Source organism: Haliotis rubra, unplaced genomic scaffold, assembly GCF_003918875.1.
Source record: "Haliotis rubra isolate DU_JTF1 unplaced genomic scaffold, ASM391887v1 Scf1005, whole genome shotgun sequence".
Taxonomy (NCBI): Eukaryota; Metazoa; Mollusca; class Gastropoda; order Lepetellida; family Haliotidae; genus Haliotis; species Haliotis rubra.
In genome coordinates, this window is record NW_025764899.1 from 283,377 (window position 1) to 308,450 (window position 25,074).

The window sequence follows — 25,074 nt, forward strand, 5'->3', positions numbered from 1 at the left end:
TGACAGGTAGGGTGATACACTTTTATTGGTGAACGCATTTGAATGTATCCATGGGTGGTCTGACAATAAAACACATCATTTAGCCAGGCCACAAATGTGTTTATTCATGATTGAGAATGAAAATTTCCTTCTTCTAACAGTCATTAATGATGCTGAAGTCAGCAAAGTCATAATACTAATGTGATTTTTTATTGTGTAAGTTGTTGACAGGATAATGTTATTATCAGTTAAGTCCTTGATCACATGTCAATATGAGATAAGCCATGGTTGACATAATGTAAATGTATAGTTTCAGATGTTTGAGGCAGTACATCCAGTTTAGTCAACTTAGTTCACACTGACATTATGTCACAATCGGCTTGTATCACGTCAACGTCAGCTAGAAAATTATTCGTGACCTTATGTCAGTGGCATCAAGGTCACTGATGATGATGATGATGTCAGTGTGAGCTAAGTAATTGTTGAAATAATGTCAACATGAGATCAGTCATTGATGACATATTGTTAATGTCAGATTACTCAGTGATGACATTATTTCAGTGTCTGTCTAGTTGTTGATGGCAAAATGTTTATGTCAGATTAGTCACTTATGGTGTTAAGTCAATGATATCTCAGAAACTGAGAACATGTCGACATTAGCTAAGTAACTGACATTATTTCTTCATTGATTTGGCTGATGTTGACATAATTTGCTCAATGTCAACCAAGTAAAGGACCACATAATGTCAACGCCATCTCATACCTGACAATACCAATGTTAGCACATACATTAATGCAAACATCTCTGCAAGATGATAAATACAATGTGACCATGTGGTCTAAACAAGTACAAATGTTTACATGACATGACAACCATGATTCTTGGCACACTTCAAGAGTAGCACTAGATATCCAGCCTCTTCAGGAGCTTCTTGCTGTTACTGAGACACTTCCAGTGTGAAAGACGTTCTTGTGTTCTTTCCTTGTGTAAAGAAACAAAAGAGGCAAACCTCATTAGGAATAGATGTACTTTACCCATAATGAACCTTGTGAACACTTTTCTCAGGAATTGTGCATGGAAGTGCTGCACGAATTCAGCACATGATCCTGAGAGAATGCCTTCAAATGCAGTTTATATACAAACAGAAGCCACTATATACCAAGGAAACATATGCCACATACACTGTGGCAGTGTGATTAGAAGGGGCAAAGGCAATCATTGATTCCCCCAAAGTGTATTTATGCAGGGAAATCTCCTGATGAATGTTGGTGGTGTACTGCCGGCAGTTTGTCTTGAAACTCTTCAAATCCTGAATTCTTGACAACGACTGTATCTGGTATCCTTTATAATCATTCTCGGAAATCAATGAATGGAGACAATTTTTTCCTGCACTCTGCACTCAGAGGCACATCCCTGGAAACAAAGGAACATATCAAAGTGTAACAAAACACTTAAACAAGGCTCGAGCTGAGCAGAACACATGACTAGAGTAGAACACTCCACCCAAGTATGGTAGACCACTCCACTCAAACACGAAAGACCACCCCACTCAAACACAATAGACCACCCCACTAAAACACGATAGACCACCCCACTCAAGTATGATAGACCACCCCACTCAAACATGATAGAGCACCCCACTAAAACACGGTAGAACCACCCCACTCAAACATGATAGACCATCCCACTCAAGCACGATAGAACACCCCATTTAAGTATGATAGAACACCCCACTCAAAGTATGATAGAACACCCCACTAAAGTACAATAGAACACCCCACTCCAAGTCATGGTAGACACCCCACTCAAACACGGTAGACCACCCCACTCAAACATGATAGAGCACCCCACTCAAGCATGATAGAACACCAACGTAAGTATGATAGAACACCCCACTCAAGTATGGTAGAATACCCCACTAAAAGTACATCTAGAACAATCCCACATATATATAATGATTATAACCTTTTTGAATAGTACTGCCAAATGGGTAGAACACCCCACTGGGGACAAGTACAGCAGAGAATATCCCACTCAGAATAAGTACAGTAGAACACCCCACGGTAGAACACCCCATTTACACAAAAGTGCACGATAGAACACCCCACTAGAGTACAGTAGAACACCCTCCAGTACAGTAGACCATCCCACACATCACACAAGAGTACGGTAGAACACCACACTACAGTAAGGTAGAACGACATGTATGAGTACATTAGAACACCACACAATTTATGTAGAACACTACACCAGCATACAGTAGACCACAGCAGCAGTGAACAGATCGCATAATTACAATAGAACACTCTGCTAGAGTACAATAGAAACATTACACAACAGCAGAGATTACAGTAAAAAGCAGTCAAAAGTAATCTTCACTGATCTACTGTGAGGAAAAGCACTGTAGGGCACTAGGGTATTGATTTTGCTTTATCCTTCATGTTCAGATGAATCTACAAGTGGATGTCAACTACACTATGGAATAAGGTTCAGTTACAACAAGCAAGTTGCAGTTGTATTCTCCAGGTAATTACGATGTCATTGTACTTTGTGTGATGCTGATGCTGTATCAATTCAAATTTATGAATGTTGAAAATATATCAAGAAGTCACTGCTGCACATTTACATTTATTTAGATAATTATGATTAAAATGAACAAAGAAAAGTCCTGGAACTCAATCTTATGGAGGAGGAAAGTGTATATTGACCATTAAATTTATCAACTGCAGGTGTTTATAGCTTTATATATCTATCTGGGCACATACAGCATGTACTAAAATATAACTTTATCATTTATCGATATATTGATATATTGAGATACTTTTGATATATATCATTATCAAAATTTCAAATCAGTGACACCCTCACTGGCAACATTCTTGTTCAATTAGAAACAATATGGTTTTAGTCGGTTGTAGTTTGTCTAATCAGAGTTACTTCCCCTGAATACTTGTTTACAGGCAATATGGCAATTGTGACATGACACTATTTATCCTTTCTTCAATCCAGCAGAGTAAACTTACATCAGATGGGTCCCAAACACATTGACAATTCTGTATATGGATGTTTTAAGGGCCGAGTGTAGTTGGTGGCGGAGAGGGGCGTCGCTGGGATATGGTGACACCTTCTGTGTGCGGCGACTTGAACTAGAACTCAACTTGAAGTGCTTCTCAACATTCTAAAAATAAACCAAAAGTTGAAAATATCCATCCATATCACATGAGCAGTGGTTGCAGTCTTCCACAGTACTTGGATATAGGGAGACACAGTACTGGGAGATGGTGAGACACGGTACAGTACTGGGAGATGGGGAGACACAGTACTGGGTGATGGGGAGACACAGTACTGGGTGATGGGGAGACACGGTACTGGGACTTGATGGGGAGACACAGTACAGTACTGGGAGATGGGGAGACACAGTACAGTACTGGGAGATGGGGAGACACAGTACTGGGTGATGGGGAGACATGGTACTGGGTGATGGGGAGACACAGTACTGGGAGATGGGGAGACACAGTACTGGGAGATGGGGAGACACAGTACTGGGAGATGGGGAGACACAGTACTGGGTGATGGGGAGACATGGTACTGGGAGATGGGGAGACACAGTACTGGGAGATGGGGAGACACACTACTGGGTGATGGGGAGACACAGTACTGGGAGATGGGGAGACACAGTACTGGGTGATGGGAGACAGAGGACTGGGAGATGGGAGACACTATGGGAGATGGGAGACACAGTACTGGGAGATGGGGAGACACAGTACAGTACTGGGTGATGGGGAGACACAGTACTACTGGGTGATGGGGAGACACAGTACTGGGTGATGGGGAGACACAGTACTGGGACATGGAGATACAGTACTGGGGAGATGGGGAGACACAGTACAGAAATGACTGGGAGATGGAGACACAGTACTGGGAGATGGGGAGACACAGACACTGGGAGATGGGTGGAGACACAGTACTTGGAGATGGGGACTGAGACACAGTACTGGGAGATGGAGGAGACACAGTACTGGGTGATGAGGGAGACACAGCACTGGGAGATGGGGAGACACAGTACTGGGAGATGGAGGAGACACACACTGGGGAGATGGGGAGACAATTACACAGGGGAATGGGGAGACACAGTACTGGGTGATGAGGGAGACACAGTACTGAGGTGACGGGGGACACAGTACAGTACTGGGAGATGGGGAGACACAGTACTGGGAGATGGGGGAGACACAGTACTGGGTGATGGGGAGACATACAGTACTGGGAGATGGGAGACACAGAGACACAGTACTGGGTGATGGAGAACATACAGTACTGGGGACACATTGGGAGACAGAGACACATGGTACAGGAGATGGGGAGACACAGTACTGGGTGATGGGGAGACACAGTACAATACTGGGAGATGAGGGAGACATGGGAGTACTGGGTGATGGGGAGACACAGTACTGGGTGATGGGGAGACACAGTACTGGATGATGGAGACACAGTACAGTACTGGGTGATGGAGAGAGACACAGTACTGGGAGATGGGGAGACACAGTACTGGGAGATGAGATGGAGACACACAGTACAGGGGAGATGGGGAGACACAGTACTGGGTGATGGGGAGACACAGTACTGGGAGATGGGGAGACACAGTACTGGGAGATGGGGAGACACAGTACTGGGTGATGGGGAGATGGGGAACACTGGGAGTACAGTACTGGGTGATGGGGAGACACAATACAGTATTGGGTGATGGGGAGACACAGTACTGGGTGATGGGGAGACATAGGACTGGGTGATGGAGAGCTACAGTAACAGGAGATACAGTACTGGGTGATGGGGAGACACAGTACAGTATTGGTTGATGGAGAGCTACAGTAACGGGAGATACAGTACTGGGCGATGGGGAGACACAGTACTGGGAGATGGGGAGACACAGTACTGGGTGATGGGAAGACACAGTACTGGGTGATGGGGAGACAACAGTACTGGGAGATGGGGAGACAGTACAGTACTGGGAGATGGGGAGGACACAGTACAGATGGTACTGGGAGATGGGGAACACATGGTACTGGGAGATGGGGAGAGACACAGTACGGGTGATGGGGAGACACAGTACAGTACTGGGAGATGGGGAGACACAGTACTGGGAGATGGGGAGACATGGTACTGGGAGATGGGGAGACACAGTACAGTACTGGGAGATGGGGAGACACAGTACTTGGAGATGGGGAGACACAGTACAGTACTGGGAGATGGGGAGACACAGTACTGGGAGATGGGGAGACACAGTACACTACTGGGAGATGGGGAGACACAGTACTGGGAGATGGGGAGACACAGTACTGGGAGATGGGGAGACACAGTACAGGGAGATGGGGAGACACAGTACAGGGAGATGGGGAGACACAGTACTGGGAGATGGGGAGACACAGTACTGGGAGATGGGGAGACACAGTACTGGGAGATGGGGAGACACAGTACTGGGAGATGGGGAGACACAGTGAGAGACACAGTACTGGGGAGATGGGGAGACACAGTACTGGGAGATGGGGAGACACAGTACTTGGGTGATGGGGAGACACAGTACTGGGAGATGGGGAACACACAGTACTGGGGAGATGGGGAGACAGTACTGGGAGATGGGGAGACACAATACAGTACTGGGTGAGATGGGGAGACAAAGTACTGGGTGATGGGGAGACACAGTAAGAGGAGAGACAGTACTGGGAGATGGGGAGACACAGTACAGTATGGGGGTTGATGGGTACTGGGAGACAGAGCACGGGAGATACAGTACTTGGAGATGGGGAGGACACACAGTACTGGGTGATGGAGAGAGACACACAGTACTGGGTGATGGGGAGAGACACAGTACTGGGTGATGGGAGACACAGTACTGGGTGATGGGGGACACACAGTACTGGGAGATGGGAGACACACAGTACATGGGAGATGGTACTGGGAGACACAGAGACTGGTACTGATGGGGAGACACAGTACTGGGAGATGGGGAGACACACAGTACTGGGAGATGGGGAGACACAGTACAGTACTGGGAGATGGGGAGACACAGTACTGGGAGATGGGGAGACACAGGTACAGTACTGGGAGATGGGGAGACACAGTACTGGGAGATGGGGGACACAGTACACTACTGGGAGATGGGGAGACACAGTACTGGGAGATGGGGACACAGTGGAGACTGGGCAGTGGGAGGGGGAGACACATCACACACTAGGGAGATGGGGGAACACAGTACTGGGAGATGGGAGACACAGTACTGGGAGATGGGGAGACACAGTACTGGGGGAGACAGTACTGGGAGATGGGGGACACATGGTACTGGGAGATGGGGAGACACAGTACTGGGAGATGGGGAGACACAGTACTGGGTGATGGGGAGATACAGTACTGGGAGATGGGGAGACACAGTACTGGGAGATGGGGAGACACAGTACTGGGTGATGGAGAGCTAGATACTGGAGAGACACAGTACTGGGAGATGGGGAGACACAGTACTGGGAGATGGGGAGACACAGTACTGGGAGATGGGGAGACACAGTACTGGGAGATGGGGAGACACAGTACTGGGTGATGGGGAGACACAGTACAGTGGGAGATGGGGAGACAAGCTACAGGGAGATGGGGAGACACAGTACTGGGAGATGAGACACAGTTGAGATGGGGAGACACAGACACAGTACTGGGTGATGGGGAGACACAGTACTGGGAGATGGGGAGACACAGTACAGGGAGATGGGGAGACACAGTGGTACTGGGAGATGGGGAGACACAGTACTGGGAGATGGGGAGACACAGTACAGTACTGGGAGATGGGGAGACACAGTACTGGGAGATGGGGAGACACAGTACAAGGGAGATGGGAGACAGTACAGTACTGGGAGATGAGAGACACAGTACTGGGAGATGGGAGACAGTACAGTACTGGGAGATGGGGAGACACAGTACTGGGAGATGGGGAGACACAGTACTGGGAGATGGGGAGACACAGTACTGGGAGATGGGGAGACACAGTACTGGGTGATGGGGAGACACAGTACAGTACTGGGAGATGGGGAGACACAGTACTGGGAGATGGGGAGACACAGTACAGGAGATGGGGAGACACAGTACTGGGAGATGGGGAGACACAGTACAGTACTGGGAGATGGGGAGACACAGTACAGGGAGTGATGGGGAGACACAGTACAGTACTGGGAGATGGGGAGACACAGTACTGGGGACAGTACTGAGGAGATGAGACACAGTACAGGGAGATGGGGAGAGACACACAGTACTGGGAGATGGGGAGACACAGTACTGGGTGATGAGGAGACACAGACACTAGGGTGATGGGGAGACACACAGTACAGTACTGGGAGATGGGGAGACACAGTACTGAGTGAGATAGGTGAGGAGACACAGTACAGGGAGACACAGGGGGAGACACAGTACTGGGAGATGGGGAGACACAGTACTGGGGACACAGATGGGGAGACACACTACTGGGAGATGGGGAACACAGTACAGGGTGATGGGAGACACAGTACTGGGTGATGGGGGAGACAGAGACACTGGGTGATGGGGGAGACACAGTACAAGTACAGTACAGGGAGATGGGGAGACACAGTACTGGGAGATGGGGAGACATAGTACAGGGAGATGGGGAGACACAGTACTGGGTGATGGGGAGACACAGAACTGGGTGATGGGGAGACACAGTAAAGTACTGGGTGATGGAGAGACACAGTACTGGGAGATGGGGAGACAAAGTACTGGGTGATGGGGAGACACAGTACTGGGTGATGGGGAGACACAGTACAATACTGGGAGATGGGGAGACATAGTACTGGGTGATGGGGAGACACAGTACTGGGTGATGGGGAGACACAGTACTGGATGATGGGGAGACAGTACAGTACTGGGTGATGGAGAGACACGGTACACGGAGATGGGGAGACACAGTACTGGGCGATGGGGAGACACGGTACAGGGAGATGGGGAGACACACTACTGGGTGATGGGGAGATACAGTACTGGGAGATGATGGGAGACACACAGTACTGGGAGATGAGGAGACATAGGACTGGGTGATGGAGAGCTACAGTAACGGGAGATACAGTACTGGGTGATGGGGAGACACAATACAGTATGGGGTGATGGGGAGACACAGTACTGGGTGATGGGGAGACATAGGACTGGGTGATGGAGAGCTACAGTAACAGGAGATACAGTACTGGGTGATGGGGAGACACAGTACAGGAGATGGGGAAACTACAGTAGCTGGAGACACAGTGAATACAAAGGTGGGAGACACAGGAGATGGAGATGGGAGACACAGTACTGGGTGATGGGAAGACACAGTACTGGGTGATGGGGAGAAAAAGTACTGGGCGATGGGGAGACAGTACAGTACTGGGAGAAAGGGAGACACAGTACAGGGAGATGGGGAGACACAGTACTGGGCGATGGGGAGACACGGTACAGGGAGATGGGGAGACACGGTACTGGGCGATGGGGAGACACGGTACAGGGAGATGGGGAGACACAGTACTGGGAGATGGGGAGACACAGTACAGTACTGGGAGATGGGGAGACACAGTACTGGGCGATGGGGAGACACAGTACAGTACTGGGAGATGGGGAGACACAGTACTAGGGATGATGGGAGACACAGTACACTACTGGAGAGATGGGGAGACACAGTACTGGGTGATGGGGAGACACAGTACAGGGACTTGATAAGGGAGACACAATACTTGGGTGAGGGAGACACAGTACAGGGAGATAAGGGAGACACAGTACTGGGTGATGGGGAGACACAGTACTGGGAGATGGGGAGACACAGTACTGGGTGATGGGGAGACACACTACTGGGTGATGGGGAGACACAGTACTGGGCGATGGGGAGACACAGTACTTGGTGATGGGGAGATACAGTACTGGGTGATGGAGAGCTACAGTAACGGGAGATACAGTACTGGGTGATGGGGAGACACAATACAGTACTGGGTGAAGGGGAGACAAAGTACTGGGTGATGGGGAGACACACAGTAAGATGGAGACACAGTACTGGGTGATGGGGAGACACAGTACAGAGATTGGAGATGGGAACTGGGAGATGGGGAGATACAGTACAGGGAGCGATAAGGGGAGACACAGTACTGGAGATGGGGAGACACAGTACTGGGTGATGGGGAGACACAGTACTGGGTGATGGGAGACACAGTACAGTAGAGATGGGGGAGAAAGGGGAGACACAGTACAGGGAGATGGGGAGACACACAGTACTGAGGAGATGGGAGACACACAGTACAGGGAGATGGGGAGACACAGTACTGGGAGATGGGGGAGACACAGTACAGTACTGGGAGATGAGGAGACACAGTACTTGGCGATAGGGGAGAAGACAGTACAGTACTAGGAGATAGGGAGACACAGTACTGGGTGATGGGGAGACACAGTACACTACTGGGAGATGGGGAGACACAGTACTGGGAGATAGGGAGACACAGTACTGGGCGATGGGGAGACACGGTACAGGGACTTGATGGGGAGACACAGTACTGGGGCGATGAGGGAGAACACAGTACTAGGAGATGGGGAGACACAGTACTGGGTGATGGGAGACACAGGTACTGGGAGATGGGGAGACACAGTACAGGCGATGGGAGACACACTACTGGGTGATGGGGGAGACACAGTACTGAGGATGGGGAGATACAGTACTGGGGCGATGAGGGAGACACAGTACTGGGTGATGGGGAGATACAAGTACTGGGTGATGGAAACTACAATGGGAGATACAAGTACTGGGTGATGGGGAACAATACAGTACTAAGGTGAAGGGGTGACATACAGTACTGGGTGATGGGGAACACAGTACTCAGGGAGATACAGTACTGGGTGATGGGGAGACACAGTACAGTATTGGTTGATGAAGAGCTACAGTAACGGGAGATACAGTACTGGGCGATGCGGAGACACAGTACCGGGTGATGGGGAGACACAGTACTGGGTGATGGGAAGACACAGTACTGGGTGATGGGGAGACACGGTACAGGGAGATGGGGAGACACAGTACTGGGAGATGGGGAGACACAGTACAGTACTGGGAGATGGGGACACACAGTACTGGGAGATGGGGAGACACAGTACTGGGCGATTGGGAGACACGGTACAGTACTGGGAGATGGGGAGACACAGTACTGAGTGATGGGGAGACACAGTACAGTACTGGGAGATGGGGAGACACAGTACTGGGAGATGGGGAGACACAGTACTGGGCGATGGGGAGACACTGTACAGTACTGGGAGATGGGGAGACACAGTACTGGGTGATGGGGAGACACAGTACTGGGCGATGGGGAGACACAGTACTGGGAGATGGGGAGACACAGTACTCGGAGATGGGGAGACACAGTACTGGGCGATGGGGAGACACGGTACAGTACTGGGAGATGGGGAGACACAGTACTGAGTGATGGGGAGACACAGTACAGTACTGGGAGATGGGGAGACACAGTACTGGGAGATGGCGAGACACAGTACTGGGCGATGGGGAGACACTGTACAGTACTGGGAGATGGGGAGACACAGTACTGGGTGATGGGGAGACACAGTACTGGGCGATGGGGAGACACGGTACAGTACTGGGAGATGGGGAGACACAGTACTGAGTGATGGGGAAACACTGTACAGTACTGGGAGATGGGGAGACACAGTACTTGGAGATCGGGAGACATGGTACTGGGTGATGGGGAGACACAGTACTGGATGATTGGGAGACACAGTACTGGGCTGATGGGGAAGACACAGTACTGGGAGATGGGGAGACACAGTACAGGGAGATGGGGAGACACAGTACTGGGTGATTGGGAGACACAGCACTGGGCGATGGGGAGACACAGTACTGGGAGATGGGGAGACACAGTACTGGGTGATTGGGAGACACAGTACTGGGTGATGGGGAGACACAGTACTGGGCGATTAGGAGACACGGTACAGGGAGATGGGGAGACACAGTACTGAGAGATTGGAAGGTGCAGTACTTGGATAATAGGGAGACATAGAAATGAGAGAGACGGAGTCATGGGACATAAGGAGATAAAGTACTGGGACATTTTACCTCATGAAGGTTAAGCAGGCTGGCAAGGATGGAGGGAAGTGAACGCTGGACGATGCCAAACTTGTCTTCTGTGAAGGATGCTGCCACCAGATATGACAGCGCTGTAAACACATGGTAGTAGTGAAATACAGAAACATTTGGATAAAGAAACAAGGAATTCATCAGTTGGCTTCCATCTTTTGAATCCTGTGGGAGGTATAACATGTCACTTTGCTCTGTGGTTGACACTGTGAGACCTTTGAGAAAGTAAATGGATTAAACTGTTCATCACTGTCGATAAAATCAAGCAGGCAAGACAAATATTTTAAATGTGTTGATATGACACAGGATTTCTTAAATTAGCAAATACATATTTGTCTTATTCAGTTATGAGTGGAATACAAAAGCCCTCGAAGAATGATACAATGGAGCCTGCAATGGACAGACTGGATTCAGACCCACTGGTCCATGAATCCCAGAGACATGTTAGTGATACATTAGATCTCTACAAGTGTATTGTTTCTGGAAATACTTCAGGTTTGCTGACAAGATGGTCAAGTTGACTTACCATCAATTGCCCAGATCTGTTTCTGGGAGTTAGCAAACAACTGCCTGCTTTTAGCATCTGGCAGCTGACGGAAGAAGAAGCCGATGAGGGGTTTCTGTGCCAGGAAGGAAGTCACCTGCAGGGCAAAACAGCAAGATGGCATTAGAAGTCTTTCAGTCAAGAGTTGTGTAACTCATGGGGAAACAACAAATTTGCTAAATGACCACAGCCTGTAAGTAACTGATCCTGGACTAGACAAACCAGTGATTGATATTATGAATACTATCAGGGAGCAATGACAAGCAATCAACAAAGTCATGTGGAAACCTGACCAGGTAAGTTGTATCGCAAATATAGGTTGCTGGTGTCCAGTACCATATAGAATCACCCATGAGCATAGGTTGCTGCTGTCTTCAGTCCTGTAGTGTAAAAATGCAGAATGTGCTTGTTGACAAATTATTTCCCTGCCTTATTACTCAGATCCATCTACATCCCTACACAAATATCACCAGAGAAATCTTCATTACAGCATAGGGTGGTCAGGCATGCTGGCTTGGTTGACACAAGTCGATGCTCATGCTGTTGATCACTGGATTGTCTGGTCCAGACTCGATTATTTACAGACCACCCCCATATAGCTGGAATATTGCTGAGTGCGGCGTAAAACTAATGGCACTCACTTACTCATAACAGCATACAGCATGAGTGGCCACAGAAGCCTACTTCTCTTCAAGTATCCTCCCATATAAATCTGACACAACTTCATGACTCAAATATCACTAACATATTATCCTTGCACCCATGTGCCGATGTTTCAGTCACAAATGCTGGTTAGTATTAATATTAATTGGGTTGATAAATTAACAATATACCTGATGTTGGAAGATAATTAAAGTAATGAGAGAGCTGACATCAAATATTATTCACATTAATTTGTTCCAGATATGGACCTTCTTTGGCTACCTACATCATGGCATATGTGACATCTCTTGCATTTTAGTCTAAGATGACTGGCTTGGAGAAGAACCTCCTCAAGAGAAGAAATCTAATGTCTCAGAAACATTGTTGACTAGGCTTGACCTGAAGGTATTTTATATCCTTGGCAAATCAAGTTCTCCATGTGTTGTGATCCTGATGGTGGTGTTTGTACTCTACCTTGTCTGTCCATGGAGTGGATGGAGCTGCTGCCGTTGTACTTGATTTGCTCTCCCCTTCTTTTGTCCCTGGGGAAACATAACCATACTGGTACTGCTGGCATTGTTTTTCTTGTAAACCACTTCTATTAAAATGACCATATTTTTCTCTGTTCAACATAGTGCCAATCAATCCATTTTAAGGAATAACTGCACATAAAATATTTTGAGATAACATCTTAATTGATGATAATGGAATGATAAAAAATGTAACATATATTCAAAGCAGGTACTCCTCACATGTTTAAAGGCAGGAATATATTGTAAACACCAAATAATGGGAGTGTTAACCCTGGTGTCTGCATACTTCCATAGGGGAAGGCTACTTTGACAACACTACCCACATGAGTTGTGTGAACCTATCTACGAATGTTGTGTTAACCCGTGTTGTGTGTACATACCTGTGAATATTGTGTTAACCCGTTGAGTGTACATACCTGTGAATATTGTGTTAACCCCTGTTGTGTGTACATACCTGTGAATATTGTGTTAACCCGTTGAGTGTACATACCTGTGAATATTGTGTTAACCCCTGTTGTGTGTACCTGTTGTGTGTACATACCTGTGAATATTGTGTTAACCCGTTGAGTGTACATACCTGTGAATATTGTGTTAACCCCTGTTGTGTGTACATACCTGTGAATATTGTGTTAACCCGTTGAGTGTACATACCTGTGAATATTGTGTTAACCCGTGTTGTGTGTACATACCTGTGAATATTGTGTTAACCCGTTGTGTGTACATACCTGTGAATATTGTGTTAACCCCTGTTGTGTGTACATACCTGTGAATATTGTGTTAACCCCTGCACTACTGCGGTACCGCAAGGTGGACCCCTCACCTGGAACAGACAGACAATGTCAAACATGAGTAACCAGGAGTGAGTGAGATGTGTTTAACGCCATACTTAACAGTATTCCAGTTATATTAAATCACACCAGCATCACGTCAGAGGAAAGATCCAAGTGATGCCGGTGTGAGATGTTTACCATTTCGGAGAAACCAATAAAGGTATGCTGCTGACAAACCTGTAAACCCACAATCATAAGGTTCTGGACTGCCCAATGGACACAACTCTGCACCCAGAACTATACCATCTGAGCCAGGTTGGCCACCAGTACCAGCTGGGTAACCAAAAAACATTCACCATGCATCATTTAACATACAAGGGTAATCTCAGAGTACTGGTCAGATGATGACAAGAGCTTTCATCCCAAAATGCAAACAAACCTGTTACCATAATTCAAAATCTAAAAAACAGCCAGCTGAATCTGTCCAGGTTGTAAAAGGTAACTGTACATTTTCATCTGACCATGAGAGGCTCTCATCTACATCTGGATCATGCGTTAAGGCTCTGTGACTTCACTGATTGCGATCAGCCTTAGAGACTCTGGGTTGATTGTGGTATTGTACCCAAACAATTTGGGAGATTGCTCACAAGATGTGGTCCCATCTTTGTCTCCGACCTTGCTGCTATTGTCTGATTCAGGGGATTTGTGGTCATACTGGGGTGATACACAGAGGATGTTTGTGGTCAACCTGCAACCACCATAGGGGGGATTTGTCGTCTTACCTGCATCCGACACACATTGGGGCTTGTGGGCGACCCCTGCCATAGCACTCCAGTTGGACTCCTGAACCTGTGTTGTGAGAAGGTCAATGTCCCCAAGGCAGGCTGCAGACAACTTGTTCCAGGTGTGTGGGTGGCCACCTGCAGGTAAAGGTCGTCACTATGTCAAATTACCATTGCACCAAATTGAGAAAATAAGTAGGAAGGTTAACAATTTCCTTCTTCAAATTAATTTAGAAAGATCTGAATTTACTGTTCAGTCAGAAGAACATACATTTACAACAAGAATGTGTTACCTGGCTGACTGAGAGTGAGTACCTGTCTGCGTCGTACAGGTGAAAATCTGGCCAGGTGTAGCAGATCCAGGTAACCCAGGTGCTGTAACAAACATCACATGAAACATGTTTAGTTGTTTGGAAGATAGAAGGGGATGATGCTCAGGGTGTGACAATGGTCTGTTGAGATTGTGTTACAATGGGGATTATTGTGCACAGGTACAGATAAGTTGCGTATCTGCGTAAACTACGCAAATATTTATGTGAAAACTCAATTCCTATTAAGTTTATTGCGTACAAGTACGCTTGAATTTTGGTAAATACTCAATAAATGTGATCTTACATTCGCACACACGGAAATGTAAAACCTTAGCTTGCGTACCGGTGGATAGATAAAATAACTGAGGTGTATTGAGAGGTTCTATTTCAGGACATGAACTTGACAACTTGCAGTCTTTCTTATTGTTTCTCATATTACAGATCAAATATAAATAACAAACACTAACATTTAAACTTTATTATATTTTTAAAATTAATGGAAAATGGCAAAATACCCAAATGAGTTTGAGGGAGGTGAGTACAATTTATTTGGATACTAAAAGGAAAAAAGGATACCCAGTTGAGATGAACACAAGCGAGAACATAACTCAATGACCCAAAAGGTTATCTGTAGCTCTGATTGTGTGTGTTTGGATTGTGTTACAGGTAAGGATTATGGTACGTGATGAGAGGGTATTTCAGGTAAAATATTATCGCAATGTGGGCCCAGGGCCCTGGGAGTTTCCTCTCCTTGTTTACTGTGTACTTGCAGCAAGGCATCTTCCCTTGTTTACTAACGTACCTGCAGCATGGCCTTGGGAGTTACCTCCCCTTGTTTACTAATGTACCTACAGCATGGCCTTGGGAGTTACCTCCCCTTGTTTACTATGTACTTGTGGTATTAAGAACCTGGGGCATTATTCTCGAAACGTTTGTAGCCCTAAGAATTCTTAACTTTGATCATAGCCAATGTGTTAAGAATGGGCTTAAGAATTTCGTAGGGCTACAAACGTTTCGAGAATAGCTAGCCAGGGAGTTACCCCTCCTTGTTTACTAAAGTACCCACAGCAGTGCCTTTGGAGTTACCAGTTTACCTCGACTTGTTTACTAATGTACCAACAGCATGGCCTTGGAAGTTGCCTCCCCTTGCTTGCTGTGTACTCGCGATAAGGCCCCCTGGGAGGTATTTCCCCTTGTTCAGTATGTACCTGCAGTAATGCCCTGGGAGTTATCTCCTCTTGTTTACTAATGTACCTGAAGCAAGGCCTTGTTCTGACAGGAAATGGCTGACAGCAGGCTCTTGTTCTTGTAGCTGTCAAAGGCACTGTCCACTGGGAACTCCAGCCTCTGAAACCAAGACATGGGGTCAGTAATAATCATACAATACATTCTGCAGAGATGCAGGCACGACTGAACATTGGAGAAAACTTCATTTCTTGACAGAAATTTGAAGCTGTAAGATGACAACGGAGAGTGAATGAAGGTCCTATTACATGGCTCTGTTATAAGCATATACACTCTATCTCACAAACATACATAGCACAGACATTGTTGGAGGACTGATGATACAGTTAGGTAGTAGAATAGGGAACGGTGGTCCGATGACACATGGGTACACCAAACTAGTCCGGAAGTGTCCCTACACATTTCACTGGAGGAAGTGCACTCCAATTAGAGATATGCTGTGTGTATGGATATAGAACAATGCCAGGAACCAAGCGATCGCGTGATGTCTATGCTGAGATATGATCTGGTCGTTTGTTCCTTCGGGAAGTGAAGAGGAAGTACCACATATCGCAAGCCAGATATACACAAATCCGGGCGGCTCCGAGACACAAACAGAGGCACAAACAAAGACAACTTCCGACATGGCGAAAGTCTTTGAGACCCTGCTAGAGAATTGTTCCCATGTCTTGCTTTCCGACACCGAGAGAAACAAATCCTTGAGCGATCGGGATACACCTTCCACGAGCGATACCAGATCCCTCGACAGTTTCTTGAAGTTTCTCGACACTTGCCGTGCTTTCGCCAATTCATAGAAGACGGCAAAATGGTCTGTGGCTGTAGGAGTCGAATTGGTTTTTTGGAGGCTCCTAGGTATGGTGTACATCGGACCACCATTCCCTATACTACTTAGGTTGATACCAAATAGATGCTGGTAATGTCTATGTACACAGTATCTTTGTCATATGATTTACCTTCAGAAATATACTATATACTATACCCATAACAATAAATGTGCATGCACACACACAAAATAACTGGGATTCACATACACACCCAAAGGTTTCTGGCTGCCTAATGGACACAGGCACAGCAAATTGTGGCATCTGACGAGAGCAGATCCACCATGTCCCCCCACCCCATGATATTTCTAAAAGCTGGCTGATACATGCCACAAAGACATATGACCAGTCATATACTACAGCAATGCAAATGATGAATATGACATATTCTGAACAGTGAGTTTTCCATGATAAGGAAACAGCCAACCAGTTCATCTGTACTCTTCAAACCAGCTTAATGAACAGATATCTAAAAAGAAAAAAAGTGTGTAGAAGTGACACTAGGCACAAAGAGAGGACAAGCTGGACTGGGCTTATAAGAACTCCTAACCTCAGTGTGGTAGACTCGGTAGAGGAGAACGGAGAGACTCCAGGTGTAGTTAAGGAAGCACCCAAGCAGCAACAGCTGGATGGCGACGCCCACATCCAGGAGACCCCACACAGTGTCCAGAGGCTGAGCATCTGGGCTGAAGCACCAGTAAATACATCTGTACATGTCGTCAGGTAACATCTCATCAAGTTGTGATCAACAGAGTTCATGAGAAACTAGCCATGAGGAGTAATGTAGGTTTGTTGGTTCATGTGGTGCCATGATGGTCATTATTGTTTTCCTAGTGATCTTCAGCCCGACCCACAGGCGAGAATAAACAGATAGTATACACAAATATAGAGAATGGACACAGAAAACCCCAAATACTGTAGATGGACAAACATACCAAGCCGTACCCACAGCGCATTAGAGTAGTTATTAGTGGTGGTCCGATTAATTGAAATAATTGAAGATTGGTCGTAGTGACTAAACGACCAAGCAATCGATCATAATTTCTCATAATCGAACACAACCAATTTTGGAACACTTGTTTTCATTAACAATATTTTTCACATGGTTGGTTTTGTCTGTTACATTTTGTAAGCACTACAAGCTCGTTTCAAGTCATGATTGAATTTATCTTAAAGCTCCAAGAAATTTATGTTCCTAACATACTAGTCATCCTTCAAAGATGTAAAATTTTGCCAAAAAGCCCCAAAAGAACTACATGTTTTTTTCCTTATTTTTAAGTGCATTAACAAATTTCATTAATGACACTAACCGATTATTTTACCAATCAGTCATGATCGTTGTCGTGTCATGAGTCATCAGTCATTCTCTGAACATACTTTACACCACACCATTTCAATACTTTGCAGAACCCTCAGATAACTAGCAAAGACCCGTAAAATGTATTGATGGGGGACCCTTTCAGCCCAACCTTGTAGATATTTGAACAGATGGATTAAAAGATAGATCTGAAAATGAACTGAATTCGTGTCATAATGGCAGGGGTCAGTAAGTGTGTCAGTTGTTTGTGTCTGAGTGTATGTGAGTATGTGCATGCACATGCACGCATGTGCATAAAACTGTTTGTAGTTTGTGTGTGTGTTTCATTGTTGTTTGTGTGTGCGCACATGTGATATATCCTTCTAGGTATTCCCTCGTCATCAATTATTTTCCTCCTGTCTTGTTCTCATGGAAACGGGGCGGTGGGGTAGCCTAATGGTTAAAGCGTTGGCTCGTCACGCCGAAGACCCGGGTTCGAATCCCCACATTGGTACAATGAGTGAAGCCCATTTCTGGTGTCCCCCGCCGTGATGTTGCTGGAATATTGCTAAAAGCGGCGTAAAACCAAACTCAGTCATGTCAGTCAGTCAGTCCTCATGGAAACATTTCAATGAAACATTATAATAATTGTAGAAGAAAACAAATAAAACTTTTGCAAAATGGCACAGCCCTACAACACAGCATCATACAACCTTCACTTGTCAGCGGACTTGGCTACAGTAATTTATCCTCAGATTTTCCCACAAAAAAGGCAAACAAAACTCCAAGACCCCACCAGAAAACTGACTGGTTGATCTGAGACTGTTCCTACCTCAGCATGAGGTTCAAACTGTGTAGAATCCATCCTCTGGGTATGTGGCCTGGAAACAACGGTACACATGGATCAAACATGGATGATGCCAAGAGATAATAACACCAATAGGCCACTACTACCGAGCACAGTCTACAATGTAAGTGCATGAGTGATTGGCAGTGTGCGAAATAGCCACTGGCCCACTAGCCTGTGGATAGTAAAAATCCAGTCGGGCCAGTAAATCTCCACAGTCACCCGATTGGCTAGTGAATTTTAATGAGGTCATTTTGTAATTATATCACTCTCTCCGACTTGTTAAGTTAAAATACACTTTTAAGCCATGCAAAATTATGGCCTGATAAAACTGTTCATCTTATTAGCAGCTTAATTGTGAAACCCGTGTCTACATTCAAATTTTGGGCTAGTGAATTATTTTGTGGGCTAGTAACTCTCAGGCATAGTTAGCCCGACTGGCTAGCAAAATTTGGAAACTATTTTTCACACTGGTGATTGGTATGCATTTCAACTGCCTTCACACACCTGTTTGTACTGGAAAGACTCAATATTTGACAGGAGACCTGGCCTTCCTATAACTGACTATTGTCAAGACAATTACGGACATGGCAATGTTTTTACGAACTGCAAATTCTCATACAATCTATGCAAGATGAATAAGGATTGTGCAATGAGTTGCTTGAGTTTTGCATGAGTTGCTGGTCCTAACCCATCCACCTCATTATATATATCTTTATTAAACCTTCTAGTTATCTTTCTTTATTCTTTCTACTAGTTCTTATATATATTCCTACTTTACAGTGCTTGTCGTAAGAGGCAACAAACTTGATCGGGTGGTCAGGCTGGCTGACTTGGTTGACACATGCCATCGTATCCCAATTGTGGGCTCATGCCGTTTATCACTGGATTGTCTGGTCTAGACTCGATTATTTACAGACCACAGTCGTATAGCTGGAATATTGCAGAGTGCGGCATAAAACTTAACTCACTCACTCACTTTCCTTACAGATGAAACGAAATACCAATATGAGATAATAGAGATATAATATATATTAGATAGGTTGTCTGCACCCAAGGGCTACAAGAAAGAATGACTCCAGTCACGTGATCATCCTCAGCAGATGGCACTCTCTGTGACCGTCTATATCAACAAGAGGTATGTTGGGCGAGGTATTAGAAGAGGCTCAAAACTTTGTTTCAGGTCGTTTCCACCCCATGGTCCAAAGAACAAGAGAGTACATAATATGAGATAGGATAACTTTATTTCAGGTCGTTTTCAATCCACCGTCAAAAGAACAAGAGAGTAAGGATAAGCTTAAAATTACTTATATACTCACCTAGTAAAAAGTATAGCAGGTAAAAGTATTTCATTTGGTGGAGAGTCTCCGTGACACATCTGATAAACATAGACGCCACCTCACTGCGGACTTGAAAAAACTTCTCCCTCTGAAAATATATATCATTTCACAAGATGAATGAGGATGAGAATGTCATGTACATTGTCTATTAATCTCTAGGTTACACATGAGAATACAGAGTACCCGCACAAACAGTTTGTTACATGGTGAAGATGATCTGCTTTGTTGGTAGTTACACATGGAGAAGGGGAGACAACTCTCACCTGGATGATGGGAAACTGTAGGTAGTTGAGTTGATACAGGTGGAATTGGCAGCAGAAGTACAGCCCTGTGTACAACCCATACATAACAAACATCACATGGCATTCGTTCAGGTAGACAATGTCACTGAAAATAAACAAAAAACATGTCAGAACATACAAAAACTAAGTAGCTACATGTCAGGTTACATCAAATCCCTGCTCTTTCATCTGCTTTCACTTTTCCTCAATAAACAGTGAGAAACGTAATGTGTACACGAGATGGCCTATCATCTCTTGTACCGTGGTACTAACTGAAAGCTGTATGACAACAACCTGTAACTATGCAAGTTGGGACAAGGAAGTCAAGTTGGTGAAAAACCAATGGGTTATGCAGACTGGCCTGATTCGTTCTATGTCCTACACAGTTTTCTGAGGACCGATTCCTATTGGGATTCAGCATTAGGGTGGTACAGATGCCGTGCCATCACTGTTGTTTCTCTGTAGAGGCCAGGCTAGCTATTCTCGAACCTACGAACTTCTTAAGCCCATTCTTAACACATTGGCTACGATCAAAGTTAAGAATTCTTAGGGCTACAAACGTTTCGAGAATTAGGGCCCAGGAGTTTAACAATGTTGTGATCAAGTGTTCATATCAGTTTAATGAGGCAGGATCGCCTGAGACAACTATAGTATCACTTGTTGAACTCATGAACATAGTATGGTTCACTTTGAACTAGAAAGATAATCACTGAATCATATTCCATAACTGTCACAGTTAGTGCTATTCAAATTACTCAATTTCATCCTGCTACGCTGTCATGCCCCTAAAGTTCCATTGTATTTATCCAAATATTTCCTGATGTTGAACCACATAATGTGCAATGACTCTTTCATTTCAAAATGTTCAAAGCCAAACACTGATTAGCGGTTTACCCACCCTTCGTATTCTGTGTACTTGACGAATCCCGAGAATCTGTCGCCTGCATATATGGAGGAGCAACATGAAATGACAAAGCCAGCGGCCATGTACACTGATATGTGCACCAGACACCCCGGTCTCAGCAGCCATGCCACCTTCCTCAGTCGGATGTCGGTAACATTCGGGAACAACTGAAAAGAAATGGAGGACTACAGACAAGCATCCTGAAGCAGACATTGTACCACTCAGATATTGGCAACACTAGATAAAACTAAAACAGCCCCGAAGGACTACATGCATTTGTCCTCAGTCCGACATCGTAACATTTGGATATTGGTAACACTTGATACAAGTGAAACAGCCATGGAGGACTAAATACAACCTGTGTTAAATCTGCACTCCCATGTTTAATTCTAAACTCAGCAATATTTCAGAAATACTTAAATATGTTTGGGTGGACCAATCCAGTGATTGATAACTTGAACATTCATCTCTGCAAATGGGATACGATGACATGAATTATTCAAGTCCGAGTTTGACCCTCTGATAGTGATACCATAATGACCTCTTTTGACAGTTATGGGTTTCTGAAGATCAGTTCTGACCAACATCTTATTGAGATGAATTTGCATTGGATGAATGGTGTGCAAATGAGTTTCGAGTTCAAGTTACCTCCCTTGTCCATCAGTTCCACAACTACAGACAAGCAGAGGAACAATCACCTCACATTATCTGAACACATGCCTATCAAACACGTCTTACACAGACCACCCACATTTCAATTGTTAATAACAAACAAAAACAAGACAAAATTAACCACTCTGGCTGATAATATTTGAAGGTGCGGGAGTAACTATCAATACCTGAGTAGGCCGATGCTGACAGCAAAGCGAGGCCTCCATCAGCTGCCATTATGATGCCCGCAGTAGAAATGAAGTAAACAGACAGCATGGCAGAGAATGTGTCTGAAAGTAGAGGATCAGGTTCAATATCAAGTGAGTTTGTCAGCTTTGAGAGGTTCAGTGAGAAATGTTTTCTATGCTCTCTTTGGTCAATTGGAAATTTTGTGCTGCCTGTTGAATGTATGATCTAAAGCACTGGACAATCTCTTTACCATATTTTGTTAATTGGTAGAGGTCCAACATACCTGTTATCCATGCAGGTACAGTGTCTCAACTCACCTGATATACATGTGCATGTAATCTTGGCTCAACTTACCTGCTGTCCATGTGAGTGTATGTGATGGTGTCTCAACTCACCTGGGGCGGTGGGGTAGCCTAGTGGTTAAAGCGTCCAGTTCACTCTGCACGACGAAGGCCCGGGTTCGATTCCCAAATGGGTACAATGTGTGAAGCCCATTTCTGGTGTTCCCCGCTGTGATATTGCTGGAATATTGCTAAAAGCGGCGTAAAACTGAACTTACTCACTCAGTCATCTTCATGAGTGGATTTAGGGGGTCATGTCTTAACCTACCTGTCATCCATGTGAGTGGATATAGGGGTCCTGTCTTAACCTACCTGTTATCCATGTGAGTGGGTGTAGTGGATTGAGCTGTGCAATGAGGGCATACACAACAGTGAGTACTGGTAGCGATAGGAGATACCACGTCATGCTGGCTGCTGTCCTCCATACATACACCTAGAAAAAGGAGGAACCGTTTAAACATAGTGTCTAGATTTCAAAATGCCTTTCAAGAATTTCATGTATTTCAGTTACTAGTAGGTATTTTTGACACCCTCACCATGGTATGCAGATGATGGAACTTTCATTAGTATTCTGTGTGTAGAAATTTGTAAAACTTGTCATAAAAGACTAAAACCACATAGTTTAGGTTTCCCAAAAAATATATATTAAAAAAACAGGCCACAGGAATTCTCAGCTGTACTAAAATATAATAAAAAAATGTTTAACTCTTGACAAAGTAGACTGGGATTGTAAACACTGAAAAGCTGCACATTCCAGTGATAGAACAACCTTGTTTGTGGTTTAATGCCCCACTCTACAATATACCACCCATAATACGGTGACCAGACAATCCAGGGGTGGATCAAGCATCTTGGAGAAGGGGGAGTGCACATAAATCATGAAATCCAAAGGTTAGGGGGAAATGCTCATCAGGGGATTTTTTCGGAGGAGAAGGTGGGGAAAGATTCCTCTTGATCCGCCCTAGTTCAGCAAGCTAAACGTCGTGTTCCTGTCAAGGCATACACCGACGAACACGACGTTTAGCTTGCTGAACTAGATCCGCCCCTGCAATCTAGTGATTGATATTAAGCACACTGATCCACAGATTCAGGGATAGGAACCATTCAGTTCTTTCAGTTGTCTGTTATTACCAGACTCGATTGCTAAGGGTATAGTCTATACTGGAATCCCTCACAACAATCAGTAAAGTCGGATTCAATACTAGCCATCTGGGTAGAGATAGCATTACAATATTATCCGTGTCGGTGTTGTGTTAGGGTGATCGAATATAGCACAATGAGAAACGATCATAATTATCGTGATTACGATGCAATGTCTCATTGGTTATAAAATGATAATACCTCCTTCAAATACCAGATGTCAATAGAGTCCATAGTGTGTAGTTAATGACAACGAGTTAAATATATCTTGAAGGTACTGATCACCATCTGTGACTGTCACGTTTTTCGTTTTGAAGGGAGCGCCATCGGGAGTTTTAAAAACAATTCAAAGCCGCAAGAAAACGGACAAAGATTTTAAGACGCGCATAGTATGTGCCATACTGTTCAGCACTATTCATGACAAAATTTTAAAGTTTGTTGGTACTACTAATTAACCATGACATCACATGTAACGACCAATTTGTTCTAATTTTAGTTTTCATAATTCGTTTCAAGGAATTGAAGACAGACTTTTTTAGTGAACTCGTGAAAACAAGCACCTGTCACGCTATTGTTGTTTCGGGGCATCTGTTAAAGAAACTTGATGCACCTAATAGAAGTCGCAAAATTAAGGATTTGGAAATATTTTGTTTTACAAATACAATCTGTTAGAGTACGACCTTATTTTTCTCTGACTCTCTTCCTCTTCCGGTGAAAATACCAAGATGGCCGGCCACACAGCAGGCGATCCCCTCGAGTGCCTGAGTGTAAGTGAGGTTATAGCAACCGGCACGATCAGTTGTCAAAATCAAAATATGTCAGCATTTCCTCCAAACATTTAGAAATGCAACGGACCGATGCGATTTTCTTAAATGTGCACAGCAGAAATAATATCAATGATGTGGGTGTGGCTACAACGCTAAAAAAAATATAAATGCCATTGTCAGTTGTCATTCTTCAATAATTATTACAAGTGACAAAAATGTTGATAAGGTGGACACAATGACAGTCTGGTATTGATAGGGATGCAACAGTTACGTTTTGAAGGCACACTTGACTGGGCGTTTATATTAACCATTTATTGCATGGATATTTAGTTGTCCTTTTAACAATATTTAAAAAGCAAACTTCCCGTTTGAATTCAAGTCTACCCTGAAATAGTTTGTGGATTTCAGGGGAAATTTCTAATCATATCGATAGATCAAGTGAGTTATAATGCATTATAATACCTCCACAGTAGGTTACTCTAGAAAAGGTTGTATTCAGTCCCAAAATCAATCAAGATAGGAATTTATAAAGATTGTGTGTTCGCCAAT

General features: G+C 45.0%; 1 protein-coding gene across 1 annotated transcript; it reads right to left on the reverse strand.

The window, feature by feature from the left end:
* Window positions 1–24,039, reverse strand: LOC124267701 (nucleoporin NDC1-like). The gene is made up of 17 exons (XM_046702686.1): window positions 23,960–24,039; window positions 22,931–23,051; window positions 22,277–22,378; window positions 21,432–21,604; window positions 20,516–20,639; window positions 20,232–20,340; window positions 18,898–18,946; window positions 17,319–17,454; window positions 15,957–16,049; window positions 14,685–14,766; window positions 14,392–14,529; window positions 13,603–13,659; window positions 12,781–12,848; window positions 11,647–11,761; window positions 11,100–11,200; window positions 3,004–3,158; window positions 1–1,393 (listed from the first exon to the last, which is right to left on the reverse strand). Exons 3-17 carry the CDS (start codon window positions 22,313–22,315, stop codon window positions 1,330–1,332), a joined length of 1,503 nt encoding a protein of 500 aa, XP_046558642.1. The 5' UTR covers window positions 22,316–22,378; window positions 22,931–23,051; window positions 23,960–24,039; the 3' UTR covers window positions 1–1,329.
* Window positions 24,040–25,074: the final 1,035 nt, after the last annotated feature.

Bases quoted from the DNA above. Each gene is read 5' to 3' on its own strand.
- LOC124267701 (XM_046702686.1), bottom strand. From the start codon at position 22,315: ATGGAGGCCTCGCTTTGCTGTCAGCATCGGCCTACTCAG. The intron at 20,640-21,431 runs GTGGGTAAACCG...GTTTATTTTCAG, and splicing joins AAGTACACAGAATACGAAGG to TGACATTGTCTACCTGAACG. The intron at 3,159-11,099 runs GTAAAATGTCCC...GTTTATTTTTAG, and splicing joins GCCTGCTTAACCTTCATGAG to AATGTTGAGAAGCACTTCAA.